At 40.3% G+C, this 26,187-nt stretch overlaps 1 protein-coding gene across 1 annotated transcript in view; it reads right to left on the reverse strand.

The window, feature by feature from the left end:
• The window catches only part of USH2A (usherin), a 579,889-nt gene that overhangs the window by 329,640 nt on the left and 224,062 nt on the right, over nt 1-26,187 (reverse strand). The window contains exon 31 of the mRNA XM_044449731.1: nt 23,246-23,407. Within this exon, the coding sequence (XP_044305666.1) occupies nt 23,246-23,407 (162 nt within the window). The remainder of the gene's footprint in view (nt 1-23,245; nt 23,408-26,187) is intronic.

The following is a 26,187-nucleotide window of genomic DNA, read 5'->3' on the forward strand; positions in this document are numbered from 1 at the left end:
AGGCTTTATTCTCTTGAGAATCATTGCCACAGGGCAGTTGGGGTAGATGGTCTTGTGGAGAGGGGACAGTCCAGCGTGGACAGGAGAAGGCACCCAGGGTCCTCTTCATCTGACTCCTTGCTCAGTAGTATTTGTGGATCCCTTGAAAATCTCAGGAGAGGCTAGCTATGGTAACTGAGTGGAAGGGAAGACACTTTGCACATGTTCCAGATCATGCTTTCCTTAATTATTATTTTCCATGCTCCAATTCTGGCATTGAAAATAGATTTCTGGCTAGCTTGGCTTCCCTGTGCACCACAAGGTAAATTAAGAGTAAATGGCAAAACAAAGGATGGTGGAGCTGGAATGCAATCTATTGTGCTCTATTGCTGTAGAACTAGGCAGCAGTGAAGAGCTGCTGAGGGTTCTGGTCTAAAGTATGTTTGGGGAAATGCCCCCTTCACATTCTCTTCCATTTTTAAAACATGGAAGGAACTGTTTTTACCTTGTCATGTTGAGCAATATTTGTTGCAGAATCCAATGGCAAAGTACCTACACCGCACTTCTCCTTCCCACTGTACTTAAAATTATACAACTGGTCTTTTTTTTAATGTTGTTAGCCACTTAGAGAGCTTTGCCAGGCTATTAAATGGCCTATAAATATGAAAATAAAATAAATAAATAAAATATACATCCAAGGAAATGTGGAAAACTGGAAGTGACTCCATAAGTAATTGGTGCTGAGGGCAAGAGGGGATACAGAGTAGAAATGTGTCGGTCCATTCCAGCTTTCTCTTCCTGTGGTCATTTACAAAGTGCAAACATTCCTGGCTTGCACACACAAAAAACCTTGAGGACCTTTTTATGTGTTCAAAAGACATGCTAAAAAAGCAGAAGGGAACAGACTCCTCCACCTTTCCTGCCAATCATGCCTTGCTTTCTTCAAAATAAAAAGCTTGATATCAAATGAGGAATAGAAGGGGAATGGTGCAGAGGGCAATGCAGCATAAAAGATAGAACATTTATTTTATTTTTAGTTTCAGTCCATTTTGGTCTGGGCCAAACTTGAAAGGTAGAACAGACTTTTCAACTCAGGGGAGCTTAGCTTCAAGCTTGCTTCCCTCACACACAGATCCTTTTTGAGGTTTGGAGCATCCCTAACAAAGTGGATTGTCAACAATTGAGATATTCATTAATATTATTGCAACACAGGAAGAGAAAACTGGAATGGGCTCCTTCAGCTCAGGAACAGCATGAAGGGTAGTCATGATTAGGCACTTGCCAAGGGCCCAGAACAGGACTGCTCACAAGGGTCCCCAGGAGAGATCCTCCTTCTCCACCACTGCAGCCCCATTGTTATGTGTCTTTCATTTGGCCAAATACTGGTGGTAGTAAGAAAAGCAGATGCTTCTGCCTACTTGATCCCTAATTTTCTGCAAGTGATAGCAATAATAGAAAGAGGAGGAGACACAATAGAGTTGGAGACAATGATCTAGCTTGCACGACTTGATAACTCTTCATGTGTAACTTGCTATGGTGTGTTGTTCCGTCATCCAAACCCAGACTGCTCCATGCAGTGTGGCTTATGTTTTCAGAACAAACCACCCTGACAAACCATGCCTTGTTCTCAGAGTTGTTCATGTGATGATGGGTTGTGATTGTTGGCAGGGACTGACTAGCAAGCCACTCGCCAAAAAAAACCTGCCTGACACTCTTCACAATTTTGCCCATGTCGTTGCCAGTGACTGTCCCCTCAACCAATGGCCAGAAAATTAAGCAACTGTGTTATAATATTCGTTCACTCGTTCATTAATGTTTAATATTTTGCAGGTGTGTTTTTATAGTTGTGCTGTCTGCTGTGTGTAGTCTTGTCTGGCCAATATTTTTGTCTGTCTCAGCCATCAAAGAGAGTGGTGGAGTAGGTAACAGACACAAACCAACAAAACTAGACTGCATGTAGGGTAATTTGCACACGGAAGCCAGGGCACATTGCCAAGTTGTCAGGTGCAAAGTACTGGTAAAGGAGGCAAAGTAACTGAAGAAGGTACACCAAAAAATGGTTTGGCAATATTCTTCCCCTTAGCAATGCAAATCTCTTGATTCTGAGTGTTCAGCTGGTTGTTTTCTGGGTCCGCCACCTTTCAATACTTCCCCAGGTTTCCAGCAACTCCAGAAAAAGGGATAGATTAATAGTCCTGCTTTTTGCAGCTCCTTTGTACTACAGCTGTAAAAAGGTCCCCTGTAACTATTAAATTTGCATATATTTCTGTATATTTCATTTTTTCAGCCTGCCAGGGACTCTTGGTAACTGCAAGAACAAATGCTCTAAGAAGACAAGATGGATTCCATGGTGAGGAACACAAGGAGACCCTCTGGTTCTGACTGGAGGACTAAGGGGGAAGAGCTAAGCCAAATGGCCTGCCTTTTGCAGGGAATCTTAGTGTGATGTGGGAACATGCCCACTCGCATGCAAAGGTGCCTTTCCCTGGAGTCATCAATGCTTGAGACTCAGAACTCACATTGTTTTCTGTTATATGGCATTCTACTCAAGCCATCTTAATATGGGGCCTCCTATGTTTTGGACTATAAATGCAAGGATTCTTGACCCCTCTTTTTCTGCCTTTTGTTTTCCCCCAGTTTCTTCCTTTTCTTCACCATAATGAAGCACAGATTGCTCTCACCAAAGGCACAAATGATTTGCTTGCAGAGGGCTTTTGAAATTAGGCCAGGACTCAGAGATGCTGGCTCCCGTCTTAAGAGGAAGAACTTAGCCCTGCTGAAGTCTTTCTCAAGCTATTGTTCCTGCCTGATGCCCAAGCCCTCTTGCAATGATAGGAACTATTGAAAAATATAATTACGTGAAACTACCAACTAGCATACAAAACAATAAAAGCCAACCTACCCCAAACCAAAATATTATGAGGAAAGGGAAAAACCATGATCTTTCTTTGCCAGTCTCTAGGTCTGGTAAGAATTTCTTTTCAATTTTGCTAGCCAGCCACCAACCTATATCTAATATTTGGCGAGGAAATATAGACCTTCTGTATAACTGGAATGGATGTCAACGAATGAAAGCAGCAAAATGAACACTGGATTAGGCTGCCTTCTAACCTCTCATCCAGCCCCATATTGTCAGCACCAACTGCCAGTACCTCTCCAGGGGCTCAGGGAGGGATTTTTTCAGCCTTATCTGGAAATGTCCAGCAGCCTTCTAGCTTGAGCAAGGAGGTGATGCCACCACCATTACTTTGCTGGTCCACCCAGCACCGGGCTGCAGCTAGGTGGCTGCTTACCTGCCAGCCTGCTTGTCCATCCTACCTGGTTGTATGCTCATTTGCTCCCACCCACCTGGCCAGTCCTACCTGCCACCTCAGGTCAGTTGACATCCCTCTGGCCCAGCTTCTCACAGGAGCCATACAGCTGGGACATAAGGTGGAAACAGTTGCCCACAGTGAGAAGAAGCAGTGATGAACCCAGAAGGTTCCTACCAGCTGCTTTCTTATTGCATCAAATACTACAGTGGGAGAATGGCTGGCAGGACAGGCTGAAGGATGCAGGGAGGCAGCAGTGGGCCTCCTGGTGGGGAGCGAAGGGGCAGTGCACGTTTTTGTTCTTCCCACTCTGCCATCTTCTGTGGGTGCACATGGGCCTCTTCTTGGATGTCAAGGCTTGAATTTGCAGCCCCTGGCATGCAAGGTATGAGCTCCTGCCTCTGCACCCATAGTGGCTACTGCAGTTAACAGGAGGTGGCACCATCAGAGTTGTTGTGGTCCTTGCCTTCACCATTTTCATTTGCCCCCCTCCCTGCCATCCATACTGGGCTCAAATGGATGCCCCTGTCAGAGGGTGGCAAACTGTTTCTACCTTATTTTCCCTTTCCATATGCAATATCCTTTTGTATTAACTACCATAAAAGCAGGGGGGTTCCTTTAAGCAGAACAGTTGAGAGAAATAGTATATATTATTTCAGGATGAATGCTTATTTTCTGTTGACTTTCTCTTCCAACACCCCCTGTGCAGCCCACCTGTGAGCTAGGGAAAGCAAGTTTAATTTATCATTAGCAGTTTATGTGCCCTTTAATTGGAATCAATGTGCTAGCCTAGGCAAATTGTCTATGTAGACTCCCCTGAAATATCTGCATACCTTAAATGGTATGATAAGCTTGTTGAAAGGAGGCAGACAATTTACATTCTACTGGTGTGTTATAAATAAATAATAAGAACAGATTAGAATTATGCATTTACGCCTAGTAGTGAGTGTGAGATGCATAATTCACAAGTGGTGAACCCTTAAGAGACTTCTGAATTCCCCAATCTCAAGCATTCAGATCAAGGTGTATTTTTCAATCCCTTCTGTTCTGTGCTTTTGTTATTTTCTCAGCTTTCCCAGGTACAAGGTAGGAGCTGCCCGATTACTTATCCATTAAGCTGAATGCTAGAATAGTCTTTTTCTTTTTGGAATCTTTCAGTATTTCTTTTCAGCAAACATATTAGACAGAGCAAGGCTGTAATGTTGGAAGAACTCAGGTTGGAGAAATCCAGACCTTCCTGGAATACTACCTCTATAGAGAGTTTATTTATCTGGATGTCTCTCTCTCTCTCTCTCTCTCTCAGGCAGCCTCCTCCAACTAAGTACCATATGGAGGTTTCAGACTACAAGTCCCAGCTTTCCTCACTGTTGGCTATGTTGGCTGGGTCTGATGGAAAACATCTAAAGGACACCTATGGAGTTCAAGGCATTGCCCAAGGTGTTACCCCACTGCTATCCTTTGTCAACAACTCTTTTTGATGAATTAGGGCTAGTGAAAAGCCAGCAGTAAGCTGCAGAGCAGTAAACAGATCTGAGCCTTGGTCTTTCTGGTCCAAACCTCATGTTGAATTCGTAGTGCTCAGAACACATTTATCCCATTTCAGCATGTCCATTAGGTCAAATTTCCACAAGCTATTCCCTTTTAGTAGAGCTAGTACCGAAAATTTCCTACTTCCTAACTATATCATTCTATCCCCACCATAAACCATGACCACAAGATCCAGGCTGTGGAGCTCCCTGCCTAGAAAGGTTCACAGTTGCCTCACTGGCAAAAAATGATTTATTTTATAAATGATTTATTTATTATAAGGGTTTAGTTATGTTAAACTCTGCTGTGTACTAAGATTTTATGAATCCCAAGGTTTCCTTTTGAGTTCTTAGTTCCTCTGCTTTTTATTGTTAATCTACAAGTGTTTTGTGAGGAATAATGAAATGCTTTGGGGCCCTAATTAAGCCAGGAGAAAGCATTTTAATAAATAAATAATGTCGCAAACATACTTATTTGTAAGCATTAGTTATTCATTTCAATGGGATTTAATTCTAGGTAAGCATGCTTAGCAATACACGTAAGTTGTGACTCAAAGAAATACTTGTACACATCTACAATTGCCTTATGGTGCAACCCATGCAAATCTATGTACAAGTCATATTTACCTGGCAGTAAATACAGTAAGTACACAGTTACTCCCAGGTAAGTGTGTACAGGATTCCAACCATAATTTATCAAGTCCAGTATTCTACAAAAACCAGTCAAGCTACTCAGCTGCTTGAACTGTTGTGACTTCCTAGAGTAATATGATAGCAACTTGTCATTTCCAAAGTTCCTTCCATCAGAGCAATTGAACCATTATCATTCCCAGAATAAAATGATAACCCAGATTGAAAAATACATCACACAGAAATACTATGCTTGGGGCTACAATAACACCCCAACATATTTTCCCAGAAACAGAGACTAGAAACCTAGTGAAAAATTCCCCAGGCTCTCCAATCTGTAAAGACCTCTTTATTCAGAGTTTTGACTTTTAAGCAGATTTCTTTGCCAAATCTGATGAATATTCCTTCCTTCCTCCCCTCTTTCTTTCTGATATGTTTTAACTGATGTGTTTATGTTTTAATTATACTTTTGTATTTTATCTGCAGCTGCCTTGTGCACAAATCTTAGAGGGAAGGTAGGATATAAATGTAATCAATATAAGTAATAATTCATTAATTATATATACTGAGGATGCAATCCTATGCTAGTTTAGAAAAAAACATACAACTCCCAACAGCCATACATCCTGAAAGTTGTAAAACTTTTTCTCACTAAAATGCATAAGAATGCATCTTTAGGGCAAAAACTTATGGCATCCCAACATCACCTGAGTGGCCACATGATTCTTTGGAGTGCCAGCATCAAGATACAGCAGTCTTGGAGCTGAGACTTTGAAGGGAGAGCATCTGCCCTGACACCATCATAGGCAGTGAAGAAAGAACCAGGCCAGCTGCTTCCCTCAAGGTCTGGCCTCAGAGAGGGCAAGAAGGAGCCTTCTGGTTGGCAGGTGGGAGAGGCAGGAAAGAGGGAAGGCTGGAGCTGAGGGCCTCATCTGGGTCCTGTTGGTTCCCAGCATCCTTCTCCCTCCCTCCCTGGAGCTTTATCTAGATGCCCAAAAGCGGCAGGCAGCTGAGATGAAATGCATGATGTGAAGCGCAGCATCACAGCCTGCTCCTGCCACACCTCATTCCACACATAGGAAGCATGGGAGCTTCTGAATTCTGAGGCTTCGGGGCAATGAGGTTCACATGCTGGGGGAGCTTTGGGCATTGGATTGTACCTTTTCTCTCTGACTGAACATTTACTACACTGAGAATGGGGGAAGTCACTTGCTACTCACTAAATGCTCAGTGCTCATTAGATATACAAGATCCATGACCAGAATTGTAGCAATTAATGTATATATATTCTGGAGAAGTATCCCTTAGGACTGCCACCTGAAAGAAATCCGATTTCTTGTAATTTCATTAATTTTCCCCAACCACAGTCACTTATTTCGTCCCAAGGAATTTTTCATGGCTGTTTTGCAGACGCTTTCTACTATATTTGGTACTTACTACTAACAATATGCTTCCCAACTTTCTTTACTTTCCAATAAGGTGGAAACATTCTGTTTTCCAGTTTTGGAAAAAGCTAAAACCCGATCTTTTCTTTTAAGAAAGGAGCTCTCACACTACTATTGTATAGGTGGACATTTTCACTTTTCCATTTTTCTCTCTCTGTACACTTTGTAGTGCTTTGAGTATTGCTCAGCTACCATTCCCTGTGTGTTACGTTTGCATATACATTTAAACAGGGAGATTTTGGTTATGCATAGATTCACATTGCTAGTGAAACGTAACACCGTAAGGAAAAATTAGTGGAACAATGATATTAACTCCTGCTGTCGTGTTGTTACTGCATTACATTTCTATGCTGCACATACCCAAAGCTTTATAGGCACTTCTCAACATTTAAGTCCCTCATCCAGATTTTACCCAGGCCTGACCCTGATTATCTTCCAAGATTAGGCAGGATCAGGCACTTCAGGCCATATGGAAGTTCATTTTGCTGACAAAAGGAAAATACCATTGTACTTTAATGGTTAAAGAAAGTGATATGTATCTCAATTATTCAAATAGCAGAAATATCTTCTACATGGTATGGTGTGCCTTGTTTCAACTGAATTTTAGGGTGGCATTTTAATTGTGTAGCATATTTTGGTATGAAAAAAATCATGTGTTGACTTTACAGAACATTTCGTGGTTTAATTAAAAACAAATGGTTATGCATCCGTATTTGTATCATAATTATTAGAAAAACAATATTTAATCAATATTTTAGGAGTTGAATATTTGTTGAAAGTTCAATAAAAGTTGAAGTTTGTTTACTCTAAAGTAATGGCAGCCTGCAATCACAAGTGAATCACACTGGAGAAACAAAATTGTTTCAGCACGGATATTTAACATTTATTCAGTGATTTCATGTTCAAAATATATTCTTAACATAACAATATGGCATGTCAATATTGCTATCCACTTTTTCTATCTCCCATTCAGCCTGAGAGATTGATGGGATATGGAGGCTAGAGAAATGTTGGATTATATTTATGGCAGAGGTGAAATTTGGGAACAAAATCAGAGCCGAGATTGGGTGTGTTGGGATTGCAGAACTAAAGGTAAATTCCAAAGTTTATTCCCAATACCATTCAGAAACTATAGAATTTGCCCAGAGTCTGCAAGCCCCTTAAGTGGAGTGATCACATGACTGTGCAGTGGGTAAACTAACATTATTTTGGAATAGATACACTCTCTAGGCAGGCAGATCCTATTTATGGGGCTGTTTATAAACATAATAGTCTCCCCCACCAGTAAAGCCACTGAATGATAAATACAAGGCAAGGCAATCCTATCTTAAAGTCCAGTTTATGTCTTCAAGGACCATGTTCCAGAATTCAGTACAAAGTAAACCTAGGCCTGCTGGAATCAGTGAGCTGAAACAGTTAGCGTCCACCTGATTCATTCCACATTAGAGCTTAATTTACCCACTAGGGCAGTTGTTTTGGTGGTGCACATGGTTGCATAAAGAGCCATGGTTTTACTTTTTTCTTTAAAACTTTTCTGGACCCTTACTGTGGTTTTGGGACAGTTTAACAATGAGACAAAATAAAACAAAACCCAGCATCCTAATAAATTTTCCAATCAACCATAAAACCCTATTAAAACAATCAAATCTTAAAACATTATTTGTATTTATTTAAAACTTTTTATAGTGTCATGTAAGCCCCAGTTGTTTGAAAGTTAGAGAGCCTTCAAGTAACTCATGCGTTGTTTTAGATTTTTTTGGAACTTGTCTAAACCTTTAAAAAAAAAAACACTGATGCCTGGGTCCGTGCAACGTGGCAAGCCATGCCAAGCTGTGTGCCTGCAGACTCCATGTGAAAATGTGGCCCACAGGCACCTGACACAAGACAACAACCCTGGGAATAAGTAAAGCCGCGGTGGGATGACACGATATGCACACAAGCCCTCTGAGTTGGACTGAGGCCACAGGCTCACTCAGAACAGTCTTAGAATTGTCATAAAATGACAGCATATTTCAAAGATTAGCCAAGGCATACTTTTAGTTACAAGGGCCATGACAATACTGTCTCATCAGCATGAAAATCTGCTTTTTCAGTAGCTCACTTTTTTTCTACTTACATCTGCAGTCATCATGTCACAAAGTACTTTACTGGGATGATTAAATAACAACACTATTCCTAAATTATAAATCCAGATGTTTATTTACATGCCATCATATACATTTGCTAGGAATAGCATAAAAAGAAATCAATACCAGCAGGCTGAAGCTGCATTTCCACTGTGCATCTGCAGTAATGGGGTCTAGTATTTGCAGTAATGCCATCGCTGGAACAGTAATGGACTCTCTTTCCTCATCTCTTTCATGGTAACAATCTTAAAAGATTAAGTTTATGCCTTACTTAAAGAATGCTAATCTGATGTTTTCCTTACATACTTCGATTTATGTTCACTTAATTTTAGTGCTTATGCACTATTTATTCATTTTTGTAATATATCATCTTTAACTAGAATCAAATTTATATGGTAAGTATATATCTGTATGATGGCTATGAATATATCTGTCCTATAAAATTATAACAACTTTTGAAGCTAAACTGCAGTTTATGTAATAAGCTTCAATCAGAGGAGGAAAGACATAAAACATCATATTTTAGAATAATAGTGGGACATGATGGGATGGAGAACCAACTAAAAGGCTATAATGCTTTATGTAAACAATTTGGATGATTGGTTCAAAAACCTAGTTTCAACCTTGGCAAGGGTTCAATAGAGGAAAATGGTTCAACCTAACTATAGCCCTTATGATACTTCAAATCTAAATGTGCTGTGAATTTGAATGAAAAATATTGTTTATTTTTACATAGTTAAAAGGATTAGATAAACTATAACACATCCCAGTCCGCATGTGCCACAGCATACTATTTGCACAGCTGTTAAGACTTTGGGAGGAGATGGTGGTCCAGTGTGGCCAGCAGCCCAAGCGGCCATGTGTCACCCCAAGGTTAGCCACTGGGAGCTAATCACATCCTACATGTGGCCTTGGCCATTCATGGCATCAGGAGTCTGGCATGTAGCCTCAGCCATGGCTGTCACTCTCTTCCATGCCCACTCTCCCAATCTTTTTCCAGTAACTTGTTGCTAGGGCAGAGGTTAGCATCAGGAATTTCATCTGGGAAAGAAATGAAAGTGGGCTATATGCCAGGTGGGTTTGCCTCCCCCTTAGTAAAACAGTTGTTTATTAGTTAGATGCCCTCATCATTTTGCCATCTGTTTTGTCCTAGCTGCCAGAAGTACTGGGCCATCTGTTTCAATGTAACCAGGTTGATGGCATGCCACTCCCAAGGAGAGGATCTTTAAGGGATCTTGGGGTGGAGTTCCAAGTTTTCAGTTCAGGAGTGTGGAGTGCAGAGGAGCTAATGATATCAGTCCAGCCATGGTGAACTCAAGACCACTGCCATTATGGCAGGCTGGGATGGAGAATCAAGCTAGTGGATGGGCTTTCTCTGGTATTACAAAACTACATAGGATGTAGCCAATGAATGTTGTGACTGATAGTAACCCAAACCAGAGTATCTGGTTTAGTTCCCCACTCTGTCCTGCAGTCCAATGAACACTGGACTAGTTGTGCTACTTAAGCAGCAGCAGCCCTTCAAGATGACTTGGAAACCATCTCTGAAACCAGTGGATTTGTAGCATGCTGTAATGCTTAAAGGAAAAAAAATCAAAACCCAACTGAGTGTGCATAAACCTTTGGTCTGTTGGTTTTTTAAAGTAGTTGTTCAGATTATAGCCTCTGTACTGTTAAACATGTTCAAAATCCAACAATGAGATAGTTTTTCAACATCCAGAGTTAGGCATGCTACTAGATTATCAAAGCATGAAAACTTTGAAGCTTGTAATATACAAAACCTTCTGTAAAATCATAGTAGAGACCAAATATGGAGAAAGTTCTCTTAGCTAGGGATAAATGAATCTGTCGGTTTTGTTTTCTCCCATATGAATGAATGAATGTTCTTTCATCTCATGAAAGAAAAAATCTAAAAAATATTGCTTTTTCAAACAATGAACTGAATTATCAAAAGGACTCAGGTGTATACACAGAACACGGTGTTGCACCTGCTTGCCATGTAGCTGTTAAAGATTACAGGCCTACCAGAAAAAGAGAGGTGACAACCCTAATTTAGCACTACAAACACAGCTGAATGCTTAGGGCATTCAAACACCAGCTTCAAGACTTTGGATGCAGTCTTATGGGCTAGGCTTCACTGTTGGGAAGCCCCCAACTTGGAGGATTTCAAGATTCTGATGATCTGCTGTGCTGAAGTCAGCAGGGTGGAAAGAGCAGTGGAGGTGAGCTTTTCCTCACCATCCTCTGATCTCTTATAATTTACAAAGCTTTGGAGGTTAAGAGAATCATAAACCATATGCTGGCCTCTGTTTCCCTGTCCCTACATACTGGAACAACCCATTTCCCTTCCTCAAAGTAATTTTCAAATCTCAGAGACAAATGGCACAGAATGGAGGGGTCAGGGACAAGACAGAGCATTGCCTCTAATCTCCGAAGGGGTTTTCCAAGCCATCCTATGGTTGCTGGGGTGCTCACCCAGGGACCAGAGGATTCTCTCTGACTGGAGCATAATAAATTAGTTTCGCTTCCACACTCAGTTTTTTAAGTTCTTCCATCCCATTTAGAAAAAAAAATGTGAATAAGTTATCAAACACTGAACTATACAAAGTACTCACCCACTCCTACTCCAGCTGCACTTTATGTGCCCCCTCCCATCTAAAAACTGTTTTTGGTTGAAGACCCAAGACAGTGACACAAATATCCCACCTATTTTCATTAGCTGGCCTCCATGTGACACAAATGAAAAACCTTTGCTGTCCTCAATTTTCTGCCCAAATATCACATTCTCAGTCCTTTCTGAGCAAAATTAAAGTTTGGGTCAGACTATATACAGACACATACATATATGCATGTTGGGCAGAACTAACACAGTATACGAAGAAAGCTTAAACTATGCTGCATTTCATATAATTTAACAACAAATAATTGCAAACACCCTACCATTCCCATTTGCAATCCAGAGTGAAAGATCCCAAAAGTATATACCAACAAGGAGGAGGAGAATGACATAAGCCACTTTGAATTCTTTAAAGAAAAAGACAGGATATACATCTAATAAATGAATAAACAAACATCAGTAACAGTGCAAATTCTAATGGGCTGAGCTTGGAACACAACACACACAGTGTAGTTTTTGAACATTGTCATTTCCTCTTTTTTGGCCATTGTTCTTCTTGCCTTGAGTCATCCAGTTGTTTTTCTAAGAAATCAGTAAATTCTCAGAGTACATCTGATTGTTGGCAGAAGTGGGACCTGTTGAGGATTCTAACTGGTATATGACTTTTGGTGGACTGTTTCCAGTAAAACCTTTCCATGGCTGACTAAAGTCCCTGCTTTCTGTCCTTTTGGATTCACCCTGGATGCTTTGGATCCCTGTACCAACTGTGTTCAGACAGAGCATAAAGAATAAGTTCATTTATCAGCCTCCTTCTCTTCTGTTTTCTGAACTGCAAAATTCTGCCTTTGAAGCCAAGCCATGCTGCACAGCTGTGCATCACTCATCACAGCCCCCTTTCTTCCTCTCTCAGCTTTCAACAGTTCACTCTTCAATTGGCTTTTACAACCCAATTTTCTGGAAAAGCCCTGGTCTCGTTTCTTGTAGCCACCCCACTCTCCACCAACACCTTACACGGATGCAGTACTACCTTGGCCAAACAATCCCAGTTATGCCTCCTTTGCATTTTGGCCAGATATTTTCTGGGCCAGCTCTTAGTTGGCAGTCCTCCGACAGAGAAGAACCTGGGTTGCAGTGGAAAGCAGTTTCCCTAGCACATATTGCGGTTAAAACCTCACTTATGGATGTTCCTGAAGGGTTAGGAATGCTAATGCCCTGAATGCAAAGAAGTAGCACACAGAAGTGTTGAAAGACAATAGCTGGGCCATATTTTTTTCACTAAATGTTTGGGGGCTGAGGGGTACAAGTCACCTTGAAAGTCAGGGTCAAGGAAGCATACAGATATTAATGACATAATTTGATTTCTCTTTGGGCATGGGTTCTTCCTCTTTCTATGCATTTAAAAATGATCAAGCAGCCAGCTTTTGGAAGTTCTACTTGCACACTCCCCTGAAAATGACATAACAGGATGACACAGCATGGCCCCAAGAAACACTCCTAGTGAAAAAAGAGGATGCTGCAAGGGACCAAAACATCCCAAGCTAAGCAGCATCTGAGTAGCAGTAGAGTGGAAGAACTATTTCTCTTCTGTAGTTCCTCAGCTCACATTTACTCTCCCCAAATTCCGCTCCTTTCACTGAAGAAAATATCAGAAGGGATCTCTGCATGGGGTATCCATCTTCCAACAAGCAGGAGATTTTAAGATGAAATGGAGTATAGATAAATCAGCCACTTTGGATTTTTGGATGGAGTTGTTCTCCCTCGAAAGTTCAAGTGTGCAGCTTGGGAGTTATCCTGGACTCAGTGAGAACTGGGAGACTTTGGTGGCAGCGGGGGCCGTGGGCTTCTTGGATCAAGCTGGTACAGCAGCTGCAGCTGTCTCCAGGAGTTGGTCCTTGAAGTCTCAGGGACTCATGATCCCATTATATCCAGGATGGCTTACTCCCCTTGATTTTTGGTTTCAATATTTTTGTGGGTGGCATGTCTCTTGATTTTGATTATTACCACTGTACCTTTATCTTGAGAAATGCCTTGAGAGGCTTTTGTAGCCAAAATATTTTAAGGCAAAAAGAGAGAGCAGAGTTAAGCAGCCAGACTCCAAATGCTTCAACATAAACTACTTTGAATTATAGTAGTGCATAGATGAAAGAGTCACAGAATGCTCCATAACATGTAGTTGCAACCCAGAGCATGAACACAAAAATGTTTTCTAAGGGATGGAAGGAAAAATAAGAAAAACACTTTTCTCTTCAAACACACTGGAACATGGCTCATTGTATCAATGAACATGCTTCTGTAGGACTGATATCCTCAGCTTCCTAATGAGTGAGAACACACAGGGAAGCTTCCAGTAAAACTCAACAAGGGATTTAGACAAAGCACATAAACCTGCTTCTAAGCAATTCAGCCCACATTTTCTAGTGACTTAATAGAAGAGGAGAGTGTCTCAGGTTCTGTCCAGAAGCAGCTAACACCTACAATGGCTTCAAGGGTGATTTGCGTCCTTCAGCAGTAAGTGGAAACTTCCATATAATGTGTAATATTATTCCCCGTGTGCCTCACAGGAGAATACTGTTAAATGTTAAATCTTAGGAGGAGTGCAATAAACTGTATGGCTTTTGGGTCTCTGCTACATCGGCTGGTTGTGTTGCCATCATTCATTACCATCCTAAACCAGGTAAAATCCCTCGTGCAGCAGGTGCATTTGATGTGATATACCTGTAATGTTCAGTTACAGCCCAGGGGTTAACAGCCAGGCAACAATAATTACCATGCTATATAGGTCACAGCTCTTGTAATATCTATAATGTACTCTTCTACACTGCCAGCATCATTTTCCTTCAAATACAATTTTTCATTTCCAGTTTACATTTCCACTTCCCATTACAAAATTCTATGTTACAGCATTAGTCACTATTCAGTAATTCAAGGATCATCTACATGACAAGCTGCTTATTGTGTGAACTAATTAACAGCACACTTTTATTCCAGGAAAAGTAATGAGCCCAACTACAGAAATGCCTTATCGTGGAAAGTCAATTTAGACAGGTCACTCTTAAAAGAGAGAGCGAGAGACTCTCAAACTTATAAAATTTATCTTCACAGTATATTTAAAGCACAGAAGTGTGTGTGTGTGTGTGTGTGTGTGTGTGTGTAAAATAGCATCTAAATATTAATAAATTTGATACACACATACACCACACACACATAATACTCATAAATTGTGGGACAAGCTTGCGCTTTATAAAGCTTAGTACCGATTGTATAAAATGGTTAAATATTTTGAAATCATTATTTTTCTTTGAAATAGTTCATTTTTCCTGAATATATTTGCTTCCATTTTATGTAGAACTCTTTGAATTTATATATGAAACTAATGAATGTTTAAAAATAATATTTTAGCTTTTCCTGGGTTGGAACAAACATAGGATCTCTAGAAAGCATCTAGAGGGTCATGGGGTTTTTGGAGTCCCAGTTCTAAAGTCAGAAAATTGCTATGGCCTCAGATTTATTTTCCAAAACATTGATAACCAGGAAAGACTTTTAAATGCTTTCTATAGCTGTCTATTAGCAAGCTCCTGAATACTTGACATTTCCACAAACCTGTTTGATTATTTAAATGGAGCTGAGCTGTTTCTGAAAGATTTTTGTTGCTTAACATTTGGAAATAAGGATTTGGGATTTAAATTAGATTAAGAAATTTAAGTGACGATTAAGGAACAAAAAAAAAATCATTCCAATCATTTTAGAAATTCAATTTGGCTCTCACACAGGATGTTCAGTTGCTAAGTCTTTGAACAAGTGCACTCTTTGTTAAAGTATTTTTAAATAGGGAATGCCAACCATATACTCTTCCTTAAAATAGAATATAATTATTACATCCCTTTTTCTTCTTCATCATCAACCACTTTATCGGTATGCTGCTTTTCCAAATGATGGTCAGAGCAGCTTGCAAGTCCAGGAAATAAATTGTCAACAAAAACATAGAGTCCTGATCTCAAGCAATAACTACTACAGGAAGTTGTCTTTCCTTATCACTGTGCAGTTATGGACAGGTTGTCTGATCTTTTCTGTTAGCCCCCTTTCTGCTGTTATCTCTGTGTGCTTATTTTAGAAAGTTTCCTTAATAGCTTGAGAACCCAGCCGGCCAGGCAGGGACCACGTGCATTCTCCCCTGGCTCATTATGCTACCCAAATCTGATCAGAGGACAAGGACTCCAGAAGCTTGTCCAGCTGTGGCATTATAATGACACCATTAGGTTTTACTCCATAATCATACCCCCTAAAAGTGTGCATAGCTTTGGGCTTACTATCTGCAACAAGGTTAACTGAAATCTGCAGCAAGGATATCCACTTTAGCAGATTGTATCAGCAGGAAATATTTAAACACTATTTAAAAGGATTGTAAATAAGGAGATTTTATTTAGCGCTGTTCTAATGCGCTGCTTGAAAAAATGGTACAGGAGAGAAATGCCACAAATAAACACATTGCTTCTTCTCTATCCTCCATGTAATGTTAAGACTGGTAAATGGACAGTGTTCTTTTTTCAGAATGAAGCACTGATATTCCAAAGTCATCCAGCCTTATTTGCTCTGTGGATTGGCATATACAGCATCTGTAGAATTAATGACAACTGGCAGTGATCTATGGGCTACGTCACTGTTGTCAGAGACACTATGCCTTTTAATATTTGCATTATAACTTTATGGGGAGATTATACTAGAAACCTAGCTGTATCTGTCCACTATATGATGTGGTGCAAGTTATTCTTATCATTATCACAATAACAAAAGATAAAAGGGTGGACTGGAGCAAGAGGATAACATTTTAAATTGTTGGTTTTTATTGGTAAGCTAGATCCGTGACTTAAAGGCAAATAAGGAATTTATTTTAATAAATAAAAACCGAAACAAAGTGTGGTGGTCTTTCTATATATGGTGATCATAATTTATGTTACAATAAATAAAGGTGCAATTTTAAGATTTCATTCAGAAGTTTAATCTGGGAAGTTTGGAGAAGGAGGTTGCAGAGAAGTGTTTGGAATATGTAGTTTCCAGGACTTAATTCATACTCTAATCTATTCTCCATTTTCAGACAAGTGTTCAGACAGCTTTCCCCAATTTATATCTGACTCCTTCAGTCTTAGAATGCTGAGTACTGTGGAAGTAGACCATTTATCCAGGTGGAAAAGAAATCTGTAGAATTGAAATTCCCCTCCCTTCCCTGCCCCTTTCCAGATGATGATGGTGATGGTGCTGATAAATTGACCTTATGAACCACATTGCAGCCCTGTACAAGTTTTTCAGATGTCTTCTTGTACACAGTGTGAGCTTGCTCCCAGGCACATATGTACAGAATGACTGCTGCAGTCTGCTGCAATTTTCTCTATCCCCTCCCCACACACACACACACACCAAGGAAGGGAAAGTATTAGGGCAGGTTGATAGCTATTCCCCTTCCCACACACCAACTCCCTGCCTCAGACTCAAGCCCTGATGGGACTTCCATCATTTAGGAACTGCACTGCTACTAACAAAATCTGTGTTCCACAGGCATAGTTTCAATTGGCTCGAATGTTTCCCCTGAAATAAGAAGACTTACTTGGCGTATTTCTTTTCCTAGGAGTGGTTTTGGCTATGTGTTGGATCCTACCCAGCATTTGGGCCCACTTTCTCTTCAGGGCTGTATTGTTTGTCTTTTTGTTTGTTCTCATTCCCGTGGTCCAAGCCACACAGCTAACCTTCTGGAAAACACACACTGAATGGAAGCAGTTGCTCCTTCTCTAGCCTCCTCTCCTTGCTTGCTTGTTTAGAAGAAACCAGTCAGCAGCCTCCAGCAGCAAGAAGCAAGAGGAAGCCCAGGAAGCTCCAGAAACTGGCAGTGGCCCTGACTGAGGTGCAGTGCATCATGAGCTTGGACCCAAAAGCATACTAACAGTATTAAAACAACAGATATAGAATAGTTCAATAAACAACAACAACAACAACAACAACAACACTCATGACATTCTTGGCCCAGAGATTAGGGAGTTTTGTCTCCAAATCCCCAAAGCCTTCCACCTAAGTTGCACAGCACTAAACATTTGCCATGTGGGACTATACTGTTTAGGAAACAAAGCACTTGGAGAATTCAGGGACTTAAGATGCCACCATGTACCAAGACAACCTATTATCATGTCTATCTTATTCCAGGATTTAAAGGTCATTATGAGCACTTGTTGCTAGAAACGGAACAATATCTATCAAAGCTGTTTCAATGAGGAGTCAACTATTCCTTTATATCTAGCCCATTAACAATCTGTATGCCATATCTTCAACCAGCTCTAGTTGTGAGCACTCTTCAAAGACAGCCCTATATAATCCAGTGTGATGTCCCAAAGGCATGTACCATGAGTGATGAGACACCAAGGAACCCTAATATGATATGGCAAGACTTGAAATATGGAGGAGGACTCACACCAGTTTGCCATTATCATCAATAAGCATCAAACTAACAAGTTTTAATTGATTCCTCATTTTGAGTTTCGATCACAAGAAAGAGTGTGGAAAAGCTTACTAAAATATGTGTAATTTGGTTTGTAGAGCCAGATTTTGGCCAGGATCCAAAGAACTATGAAACTAGTACAATGACTTCAAGGGATCTTTAAAGCTGATTTACATCAAACAGCAATCCCCATGTGGCATGAGGAACTGCTTTCAAAATGGTAGGGAGTTTCAAAAGCAGTTTGTGCAATGGTGTGGGCAGATCAGCTAATGCTGTGAAAGAAAATAGTTAAAAGACTGGGGCTGTTGGAATTAAAAAAGGGATGTGTGAGTCAGCAAAGCTGACCCACATCTCGCTTTTTGTTTTAATTCAAAGCAAAACTCAAGGTCCTCAAGGTTCACCACATTCCCCATGAATATTGGTACATATTTCAAAAATGTGCACATTTTCACATTTTCATCTACTGGTTTAAGCATGTTTGTGTACATTTCTAAAAGTATACATTTTAATGAATTTTCAATTTGTTCTGCAAAAAGCACCAGAAATGTACGAACTTTGATTGCAGATTGCATTTGGGTCTGTGTTCAGTTCTGGGAAGAAAAAAAATGGATAAATGGAAAAAAATGGATAAATTCCAGTAAAAAATGAAGTAAATTTTTCATACAACTCTAGTATATTGCAGTCAGTCATTAGACCAAATTGATTCCAAGGAGATTATGTTGCTGTGTAATTCTGCACAAGATTGCAGTTGTAGGAGCACAAGTGTGTAAAATTTATTGGACAATTATGAAAACGCAACATTAATTTTGAAGTACCACAAGCAGGCAGATATTCTAATATATAATGATTGTTTAATGAAATTTGTTAGAGCATAATCCTTTGGCCTCCTAGCATTGTCTGGAAGGCCTTAGGATTCTTTGGATCCTAGGAAAGAGCCATGCTGGTTGCCTCCCTACAAGGTTTGAGCCATAGAGACAGGAAATTAAGCTGTTCTGGGGTGGGGAAGAAAGGAGGCTGAGGCTGAGGGCTGATAATAATTCTTAATCCCAGACTCCAATGCAGGGTGTGAGGGAATGCTGTTACTACACATCACTCCTGCCATGGAATGACCAAAAGCCTTCAGGTTCAGAAGCCTGTGTGCATCTGCCTTAGTGGAATCTCTACCCCCACCAAAACCACCTTTGATCAGAAGTAATATAATCCAATTACTTGAGTAAATTTTGGGAAACATAACTCAGGCAGAGATGCTCAGTCACAATAGCCTGGATCCAAACAACTGTACAAGAAACTATACACATACATGCACAAATCCTTCCTGTATCTCAAGCAAACAACATTATCATCCCATGGCAAGCCTCTGTAATACTCATAGACGTTGTAATATGGCACTGTGGTTTGCTGTGGCCTCTGTCTTTTAAAAGAGAAATCATGAGAATTTTAAATGGGAACCTCTAAAGTAATACTTGGATCCTGTCATTATATTGTTGTTGGTACCACATAAGAGCCCTACTGGGTCAGAACAAGGGTCCAGCTAGTCCAGCATTCTGTTCACACAGTGGCCAACTAGTGGTCCAAGGGACCCCACAAGCAGAAAGAAGAGTTCAGCTGCTTCATCCTGCCCCAATTCTACAGCAACTGGTGTGCACCATTTGTGAATGTAAGAACAGAGAAATTGCTATGCAATGAGGTGATCAATAGACCAATAGAATCCCAGTCCAGATCTCCATTCCCCAAAACAAGGTACAGATACTTGAAACTAGTCAAGTGCTGAATGGGGTATTTGACTGGGGAATCAAAAACCCTATGGAACAAGCAATTATGATTAATAATACTTTAAATAAAAAATTATACCCAGTTCTGCTTCCACATTCTTAGGAACAGAGGTATGGGATAGCACGTGCTTACCAATGCACACACAAGATTGATGGAGATCTTGCAAAAGAGAAAAAAGAAAAAAGAAAGATAAACGACACTACAAGAATATAGAAAAACCTGGAGGGGGGATATTAATTGCACCTATACATTTGATAAATATTTATTTATTTTGTGCAGAAGAAAAATGCATACTAGTTTAAACTGTCATTATGCGAACCTATATCCTATTTTTCATATTATTAGCAATACATAATGTGGTAGTTTATATTCAAAAATAAAACCAAAATGTATATACCTCATGTATTTATCCAGAAACACACCAAGGTTACTATGGTTACTGAAAATCCATTACCTTTGAATACAGAATGAAAAAGTTTGACTTAAAGTGTGCACTATTTATTATAGTATACATCAACAGCCTTCAGGGGGTTCTCTAACTGGACTCATTTTTCAGTGTCAAAAATGACCCACCACACTAGTAGCTTATGGGATGTGCATGGCAAGAAAGTTTAACTGAATGTATTGTAAGATATTCTCTACAAACTCAAAATGCAGAAATGCTAAACATATAAAGACCTTGTGTTGGCAGAAAATGAGCCACTTTTTGATCCACAAACTCATTAAGCCTGAATTGTGGCCATTGAGGCTTCTAAGTACTGTCTTTTATTATGTTAAAGCTGACCAGCCAGAATTAGCCTTGCAATACAAAGGAAGCAATATAAAGGATGTTAACAGGAAGCATCCAATACCTTAATAAGCCCCCTAACAGTGGATGTTAATTCTGCCCAAGTTAGGAGTTGATTCCAAATGTATTTTCCCTCTTTCCTTCCCTACCAAATGGAATTGGTGTCACCCTCAGGAAAACTGTTTCTGGGCCACATGGCAGGAGCACTGAATGTTACTTAGTTGGTCAGCTTCTTTGATCTGGCATTAGACTAGTGGGCTGATTAACTGACACACATCACCTCTGATCCCCTGCCCTTGTTCCACGGTGTGTCCTCCTGATTCATCCCCAGGGGTCCCATCATCCAGCCTGTCTCCTTTGCTTCTCCAAGTCAACAACCTTGGCTTCAAGAGAACAGGAGCTCATTATACTGAGCACACACACATGATTTCTGTCCAGCTGGAAGACAGGCATACATGTGACACTCAGTGCAATACACTGGATTGCCCCCATACCCCTGCTGGTTTCCTGCCTTCATAATTGGTTTAATTGGTAGAAGCAGTTTACCTGAAAAACTTAGGGGATGTTGGATTCTATCAAGTTCCTTTATTTAGTGTACTGGAAAGGACTGTGGTTCCTTGTGCCTTATCCTCCTGAACAGCAAAGGCAACAGAGTCCCATGCCCTGGCCTCCTTGCCATGTCTCCAACTCATTTGTGGGCTGAGACTCCTTGTCCCTGGAGCTGAGCGACTTTGTCAGTGGGGACTGGAGTGCTCAGAGCTTTTGTCCCATAAAGGAAGAAAATGCTGTCTGAAAAAGAGCAAGATTCCTGTGGTGCTCTGACCAACCATGCACAATCATCAAAAGTGGAATGTATTCCCACTATTATCTAATATGTAGAACTTCAAATGTAGAACCTTCAAATGCAGGAGTGTTTAAGAAAGAGTGTCTCGATTTACTTCCACATTGACTCAATGAATGCATTCCAGTAATGACAAAGAGGTTACATTTCTCAACAACTAAACAATTGAGCAATGCAACAGGTGGTCATGCAACTGACTAGAGGAAAGGGACCTGTGATGAAATCCTAAATGGTGTCACCCAGGACCTAGTACAAGACAGGAGTTTTGTTGAGCCAATTAGAAGCAGGGACCATAGGGCTACTGAACACACACACACACACACACACACACACACGAGAATGATTGGGAGGGGATTACAACACAATCAGAACTGACTTCAAGACATTTTTCCCTTAAAATGCACTAGTAAAAAGGAAGCTGAAAGGTGGACTCGAAAGTGCTAAATACTTTCAAAATGCTTGAAGGCTACTCAAAATCACAATGAATGAAGCTAGGGTGGAATTGTATGCCACAAGTTAGGAAAGGTAGCACCAACTCCAAGAGATTGCCAGCATCACTAACAAGCAGTGTCAAGAGGGATGCTTCTTTTTCTTCTTTAAATAACTCTTCCTTTAGAAAATGGAAGTCTTGCCCCAATGAGGAAAAGAAAAGGAAGCCAGCTTTCTCAAAGGAGATGAAAGTAGAGATTAAGAGATATGAAAGTATATTGCTAATGACATGAAGGCCAACAGTAAAGTGTTCTTTAAACAGGAAATAAGCTAGAGAGGCAATTGGACTGGTAATGAAATGAGAAGCAATGTAATGAAAGGAGTACTGAAGGAAGATAAGCAGATTGTCAAGAAACTGAACGTATTATTTTAATTTGTCTTCACTACAGAAGATAGTGTACTATCACGTCTTCACTTAACTACTTGACTCTGAATGAATGTTTTTTAGGATGGGCATCTGAGGGACTCACGAAAATAGTGGTGACAAAATATGAAATTCTCAGTCTTATTCCCAAAATTGATGATCACCAGGCCCAGATACTATCCATTTTAGTTTATAAAGAACTCAAGCATGGAATTGCTGATCTTCTAACTCAAATATTAACATGTTCCTAAGATCAGCTTCTGTATCAGAGGTATGAAGAATGCCCAATATAACACCAAATTCTGAAAAGGGACCTAGGAGGGATGTTGTAAATTAATGACTCCCTGTGCTGGATAAATCAGTTGAAAGCATTATTAAAGATAAAATTAGAAATCATATAGAAAGACAAGCTTTGCTGAAAAAGAATCCATATGGCTTCTGTAGACTCCTGTCTTACTAAGCTTTATAGTTCTTTGAGAGTGTGAATGAACACATGTGCAGGACTGATAAACATGGTTTACTCAGACTTTGCAAAGTCTTTTGGAAAAATGTCTCACCAAAGACTCCTAAGCAAATTCAGCATTCATAGAATAAGAAAAGTCAGTAATTGGTTATACAAAATAAAGCAGAGAGTAGGAATTAGGGGTAAAGTCTCACGGTGGACACATGCAAATAGTTTTTAGAAGTTTTATGAAGGGAATTACTCTTAAAATTTCTGTGAAATTAGTTCTTGCTATTACTATGACAGAACATACATAGGAATCGGCTTTATATGTTCCAAATTGCCAGATGCTTGAATTTGTTATAAAACATAAAAAGGGCAAAAATATCTACTACAGTATGTATAACATATACAGGTCTTCCAAAACAACTCACCCTTGACAATATGATTGGTTTCATTTCCGGTATAAATTAGTTGAGCATTCATATATAAAAAATATTGTGTTATAATCCCATTTGGAGTTCTTGGTGGGACCCAATTCAACAATAACGATGTGGGGAATGAAACAGCTGTGGGTGGCTCAACATTTTCTGGAGCTGAGAAAAGAAATGAATGAAAAACAACAACAAATTTAGGTTTACATTCAAGCAAGTACTAAGACTGAAAACTTTGACATTTTGGACTACTTAGGTATTTATGATTATGCCTTGAGCATAACCATATCAAAAATAAAATTCAAATATATTTAAAATGTATTTTTTATAAAGTCTAGACTACTTTTCCATTTTGACAAATACACAGAGTATTGCACAGCTAATAAATAATACACTGTGTACAAACTACTATGTAGCTACCTGCATTCTTATTCCAGTCCAATTCAAAATGAATGTTACAAGTACTCCCCCCACCCCGGGCAGGCTGCTTGGGTCTTGCTGAGCCTGAGAGACCCGTGGAGTGGGAAGCGCTAAACTTGCATGTCTTCTGCTATATCCACTGACCTCCACCATCTTACCCACTGGAGGTACCATTAACATTCTACCATTGCTACTGCTTGTGGATCAGCCTTGTAGCTCTGAGAAGACAATCTGATCATTCACAGTCTGATCAGCCTTTTGGGTAGCATCAGCCAATACTGGTTGGCCATGTGCATGTTAAATGATGAATGGTTCAATAGGGAAATGCTGAAAGCTGGAGGGTATGATTGTTGTCAGTCTTCTGTAACATCAATGTATTGTTACTATGCATGCACCATGAGCTTCTCAAAATAGAAACTGCTTACATTGACTTTGTGTCCAATCCTTCTGAGGGATAAAACACATGTTCCCTATGGCTTTATTTGATTTTTGTGAAGGGAAAAAAATCATTACATACATGACAATACATCTGCATAAATGAGATTGTTTTCTGAATCAACTTTAGAATGGCTTTTTCAACTGCCACATGCATTTTGAAGAGAAAAATAAAATTATAACTTAAGGAGAGTCCAAAATGTTTATTTTCATTAAAGGACATGGAAACACTGGGGTGGTGCATTTATGTATTTGCAATTTATTTTGCTTTGTTTTTTAAGACATCCATGAATAATTTAATTCTTATTGACAAATGATAGTACAGCATTAATTTATCAATTCACTAAAGTATCAGTGAGTGCATTTAGAACACCCTAGGATATGCTAACTGGATTTAGGGATTTGCAATGGGACTTAGCATCGTAAGGGACTTCAGCAATACAGGGCACATTTCAAAGTAATACTCCTAGAACTAAACTAAGAGTGGGCAATTTGCAACCTTTCAGATGTTTTTAGTAAACAATTCCATTGTCTCTCAATCATGGCTATACTCACTAGGACTAATGGGAGTTGAAGGCCAAAACATCTGGAAGGTCACAAATTTTCCACTGCTGATCTAATTTGTGAATTATATCTGGAAATGGATTTTCATAAATAGCAGATACCACCCAGGCGCCCAGTCCAAAATTACTTTAAAGAAGCATCAGAAGGAACAGCTGGAATTTGAAGTTGTCCTTCAGCAACAACTGGACACCAGACTGGAGGCACATATGGCCATTGATCACAATCTTCTGTACTTTGTTGATATATACTGTATTTCTTTTAAAATTATAACTATTTATAACTTTGCTTCTATGCACTTTAAAAGCATAGGTAAAGTTTATACAAATTGGTCCCCTATTTTTTTTTTCTTTTCTTTGGTGACACATTTCTTCTTCTCTGGCAAATCATAAGGTACCATCCTATCACACAGCAATGTTCATAAAACCAAAGCCTATTTTAATTATACTAATGTGCATTCCCAGAATGGTGCTATCATTCAAATGGGAATGCTGGGATAAGATCCCTGTCCCCAAGCAACAACTCAGAGACACACCTGAATTGCGGGCGATGAAGCAGGTTGGGAGACGGCTAGAGCGCAGGTGGAGGAAATCACGGGATGAATCTGACCGAACACACTTGAGAGCCCACTATCGGGCCTATGCTGTGGCGGTGAAGGCGGTGAAAAAGAAGTTTTTTTCCGCTTCCATTGCCTCCTCACAATGCCGTCCGGCAGAGCTTTTTCGAGTGGTGCAAGGCCTGGTTCGCCCGGGTCCTAAGGAAGATCCGGTTCCACCCTCGAAGGCCCGCTGTGACGACTTTGCCAGGCATTTCAGGGAGAAAATCGCTCAGATTCGTCATGAGCTGGACACCACTAATGAATCAGAGGTTTCTGGGGAGACGCCAATGCTGCCGTCTGGTCCAGAATTATTGGATGAATTTCAGTTATTGCAGCCCGATGATGTGGACAAGGTGCTTGGACGAGTACATCCCACCACTTGCCTATTGGACCCTTGCCTGTCTTGGTTAATAAATAATTCCAAGCATGGGACTGGGACCTGGATCTTGGAAGTGGTTAACGCTTCTCTGAGGGAGGGTCGGGTGCCTGCCCCTTTAAAGGAGGCAGTAGTCCGACCGGTCCTGAAGAAAGCGTCACTGGATCCAGAGATGGCCACTAACTATAGACCTGTGGCCAACATCCCATTTCTGGGCAAGGTGTTGGAGCGGGTGGTGATGGGACAACTCCAAGCACTCTTGGATGAAACTGATTATCTGAACCCATTTCAGTCTGGCTTCAGACCCGGGTACGGTACTGAATCTGCTTTGGTCGCCCTGTATGATGACCTGTGCAGGGAGAAGGACAGGGGGCGTGCGTCCCTGTTGGTTCTTCTGGACCTCTCAGTGGCTTTCGATACCATCGACCATGGTATCCTCCTGGATAGGCTAGCGGGATTGAGGGTCGGAGGCACTGCTTTGCAGTGGTTCCGCTCCTATCTCAACGGCCGATACCAGAAGGTGGTGCTGGGGGACTATGACTCTGCGCCATG

The sequence above is a fragment of the Varanus komodoensis genome, unplaced genomic scaffold, assembly GCF_004798865.1.
Source record: "Varanus komodoensis strain SLA01 unplaced genomic scaffold, ASM479886v1 scaffold1, whole genome shotgun sequence".
NCBI classification, from domain to species: domain Eukaryota; kingdom Metazoa; phylum Chordata; class Lepidosauria; order Squamata; family Varanidae; genus Varanus; species Varanus komodoensis.